Source organism: Asterias amurensis, chromosome 4, assembly GCF_032118995.1.
Source record: "Asterias amurensis chromosome 4, ASM3211899v1".
Lineage (NCBI taxonomy): Eukaryota > Metazoa > Echinodermata > Asteroidea > Forcipulatida > Asteriidae > Asterias > Asterias amurensis.
In genome coordinates, this window is record NC_092651.1 from 5,429,863 (window position 1) to 5,434,068 (window position 4,206).

At 42.1% G+C, this 4,206-nt stretch overlaps 1 protein-coding gene across 1 annotated transcript; it reads right to left on the minus strand.

The window, feature by feature from the left end:
• Positions 1–259: 259 nt before the first annotated feature.
• Positions 260–3,871, minus strand: LOC139936241 (uncharacterized). The gene has a single exon (XM_071931024.1). The coding sequence runs from the start codon at positions 3,869–3,871 to the stop codon at positions 1,937–1,939; it is 1,935 nt and encodes a 644-aa protein (XP_071787125.1). The 3' UTR covers positions 260–1,936.
• Between the last annotated feature and the right edge of the window lie 335 nt (positions 3,872–4,206).

Here is a 4,206-nt window from a genome sequence, read left to right on the forward strand (position 1 = left end):
TCGAAGGGCAATAAGTCAGGGTTTTAAAAGCTACAAATGATTCAAAAGTAAGTTAACAGCTTGCGGGTAGCAACATGATTTAGATAATTGGGAAAAAAGGTCCCCCTTCTGGTCACTCAAAGTCCCTCTGGGGAATAGTTACCTCATTGCCATCCAATATGTATACTAGAATCCCTAAAACCTTGTTAGTATCTCGTATCAATGCTTCGGTTTGCTGTCAACAAAATACAAGTAATTTATCAGACTTATAATGGAGGTTTATCTGCACGTTCCGCGAGTAACATGAACGCGAACGTCAAAAATGGTGTTGTTAAAATTTCAAGTTTTTAGCATACGTGCTGTTTACCACTTTCCACGTCAGGTACATACGTGCGCGCAGACGTCATACGTGAGCATGCAATAAGCCCAACGTTGTGTTGTCACCCTGAAACAACACACTTTGGGTGCGTTCGTAAAGCTTCCCTGGGTCAACCCCGGTGTGTGGCGTGTTTTCTTTCCAGGACGAACGTGTGCAGATAATTACCCACGTTCGTCCTGGGAAAAAAACCTGCAACACACCGGGGTAGACCCAGGTCAGCTAAACGAACGCACCTTTTGTTGACGTGCACGTTCACGTGTTTGCTCGCGTAACGTGCAGCTAAACCTCGCGGTACGGTTCTTACTGGAGCCGTTGTCTTCTACGGTATTTACATATTACATTAGAGCTGCTAATCATTAACCAATACGCATAGCTCTTCTTAGTAGGTGGCTGCTTATGAAATGCAAGAACATGTAGTCTTAAAACCGTGTTTCCTTGCTGGATATAACTGAACATGAAGCTTGGAGTTTCCTCTGACCGGTCTCTGGCTGTAATGTACCTCATAATAGTATACCGATTGCGCTACAAAATTAATGTTTACATCTGATCACGTGACCCGAGATGGGTATAGAAAAACACTGCAGTTACACAATAAAGACATGAGAAGACTCACACCGATGGACCATAATAGGCTGTATTTTCGATAAATAACAGTTTTAACTCAAAACAAAGCCCTTTTTAATTGAATGCTGTGACATTTATTTAAATTAATACTGTTTGATAAGTACAGTTTACTGATACAAAAAAGGTTTCTTTTGAGAGTATGGTTAGACAACGTAAATTACCGAGGTTTGAGCGAGCTCACGTGCCGTGGATTTTGCGTTGTGTACCGCGGTGAAGTCGGGCTGTGCCAAGGGAGACTGCGAAGTTGTCCGACTCTAGCTGACAGCTACGCCTTCATAATCAAATAATTTGAAGGTGAAAATAAAGGAGTTTGCAGCTTCTTCAAGAAATTTTGTTTTTTAAATATTGGCAGCAAAATCATTAAAATGAGGGCAATGTATAACCACACTTTCCGTGCACCAACACATAACATCGTGTGAACATTCTCGTAGAATTTCCTATGGTGGGCTGTGTAACCATTACAACTGGCATTGCTCAGCCACCGGTAAGGTCTCATGGTACAAACTCAAGAATTTTGTTCACTGATTTCGAGAAAGAAAAGCCTTGATTGAACGAACAAATACAACACTAATCATGTCTGTTTAACGCGCGTTGATATGCAGTACGCTGTGTTTGTTGATACGTAATACCTATCTCAGGTCACGTGACGTCTGTAGTGCAATCGGTCTATTGTTATGATTTTACATAATACCACCTTTTAGTTTGGTTAACCAGACCAGCGCAGATTAAATCATAAGTGACTGAAAGTAAAGTTAAAGTCGAACAATTTTTCTTTATAAAGTTGAGGTACGTTTAGAATAATAGTTGACTGTGGATTTGTTAGAATAACAGATTGTTCATATTCTTGATGAGGATGCCTTGGTTTTGGTTCGTCATTATTTATTATTGGATGTTGTTAATTTCCTACTGTCATCCACGATTTTGTATCGTTTTCAGCCATGACGTCATCGACACTCACAGACGATGCAAGACCTTGACCGAGAGTGCATCAGCCACGATGAGGTCACCGGTAGGAGTAAACGTCATGCCTTGAGGATAGAACAAGCCACGAGCTACACAGCCGATGTGCTCACCTGATGCATCGTAATGATGTATCTCATTGGTTCCCGAGCCACCGCAATAAACAGACACATAGATGTCTCCAGCATCGTCGCAGCACACACCAAGCGGTCTTAAAGGTTTGCCGTCAATGGAGTTGCTGATATTGAACACCTCGTTTCCCATGAAATCCACACAAACTAGTTTCATCTTGTCGTAGTTTGTGAATACCAGACGCTCCTTGCTGCTTACAGATAGATAGCATTCGCTACTAATATCGTCATGATGTATTGTGGAAATGATGGATCCATCCATATTATGGAGAGATATTACCTTTCTCTCACAGTCAGCCACTGCAATACGATCTTTCTTGTCCACAGCAATACCACGAAGTAGACTCTCTGACTGCCCCTCGACTTGATTCTGTGAGGGTCGGAACTGACGAATGTATCTCAGTTCTCTATCATAAACCTTTACATCCTGTCCATCAGTAACCAGAAGCAGGTCATCAGAGGTCACAGCGACATTAAAAGGTTGTTTTAGTTTACCGTCCTCTGTTCCACTTTGACCACCTGTAGATTTGTAACTACCCTTTGATGTAAATATGGATAATTTCTGCCTCAATGTATCAGTAACGACAATGTCACCATTGCTAAAGCAAGCAACGTCCCTTGCTTTAATGAACTCCCCATCACCTCCCCCATATTTATCAAACTCTGTATTTACCTCCCACTTCTCTTCCTCTCGTATTTCACCGAGATCTGCATCGGTGACAATATCATGACTTTTGAACCCGATGAATGACTTGCTATGTTGCACTGTTTGAAACTGGAGTTCTTTGTGGAAGTCTAAGTTGTGCATAACTTTTGGCTTGAGGTCCAGCAGCTCAAAGTTATCAGCATGTTGCATTAAGTCATTGACTGAAGCTACGATCTGCTCTGCACGGCTCATCTTATCGTGATTGCTGCTCTGTATGCTCTCAAATCCCTCACCTCTTTCTTGACCGATTTGAGTGACTCTTTCTTGAAGGAGGTGAGATGCGTTTCTTATCTTAGTGATTTCCTCTTCCTCCTTAGCCACAATATTTCGAAGAGCCCGGGCGACCATGAGCTGCAAACTCTGCTGTGAGTATTTAATAGAGTCATCCACTTTTTGGAATTGCTTGCGACACTCATCAAACTTTTGCAAGGCTTCATCAACAGCTCGACGATAAGATCGAATGGAATCATTGATTTCAGAGAGATTGTGGTTGGACGCTCGGTGATCGAGCACCGCACATTTCGGACACACAAGTAATTCACACGTGTCGCAATAGAAACACAGTTCCTGGTCAGTGTGTTTCCGGCACTTTTGTGTTTCAGTTTTGTCCTTGTCTTTGGGTCGCTCATTTGACGAACCGACAGCATTAACGATTTGATGATGACTGATAGCTTTTAGCTTCGCGTGGTGATCCAGACATGTCTTGCAATAATTCGCATCACAGTCAACACACCGTGAGATGGCTTCAAGACCTTCGTCACATCCTTCGCAAGTCGAGACAGGAGAGTTAATGCCCTCCTTCGGACCTTCAAGATTAATGACGTCATCAATAAGCGAGCTCAAGAAAAAGCAGCTAAGAAGATCCGACAGTCCCCCATCTGGGATTGATGTTTCCTTTTTACACATTGGGCAAATAATAATATCCGTCTTCGGATCCTGTTTGTCTATAAGTTCCTGAAGACATTTTAAGCAGAAGTTGTGAAGACAGTCCAGGATTTTCGGATCGGTGAACCGACTCAGGCAGATTGGGCATTCGATGTGTACATGTCTAATCTTGCAAGTGGTCTCAGTGTGTAAAGCAGCTTCAGCCATCTTGATGAGAATGGGCTCCTGTTACCTGATGAAATAAAACAAGGACGTGTTCGTTTTACAATCAGGGAGTGAACTATATGATGGAGACCTTTAGACGCTTGGTAGCAGCACAATAACTGGGTAAGTTCGTAACAAGTTCGTATAAGATTTGACTGAGCGCCTGACAGCAGCCACTCAAATCAGCTCTGTGTTTGTTTGCTAATTTCTTAGTATATTGCTCAATTTGTGTTCTTATTTTTTTATACAACTGGATTTGTTACTACACCTGGAATCTACAGGACTTTTTCTGTGTATCCTGGAGTCATCTGAATTGTGAAAATAGTGTTTTTCTGTTG

Coding starts and splice junctions, on each gene's coding strand:
- LOC139936241 (XM_071931024.1), bottom strand. CDS start 3,871: ATGGCTGAAGCTGCTTTACACACTGAGACCACTTGCAAGATTAGACAT.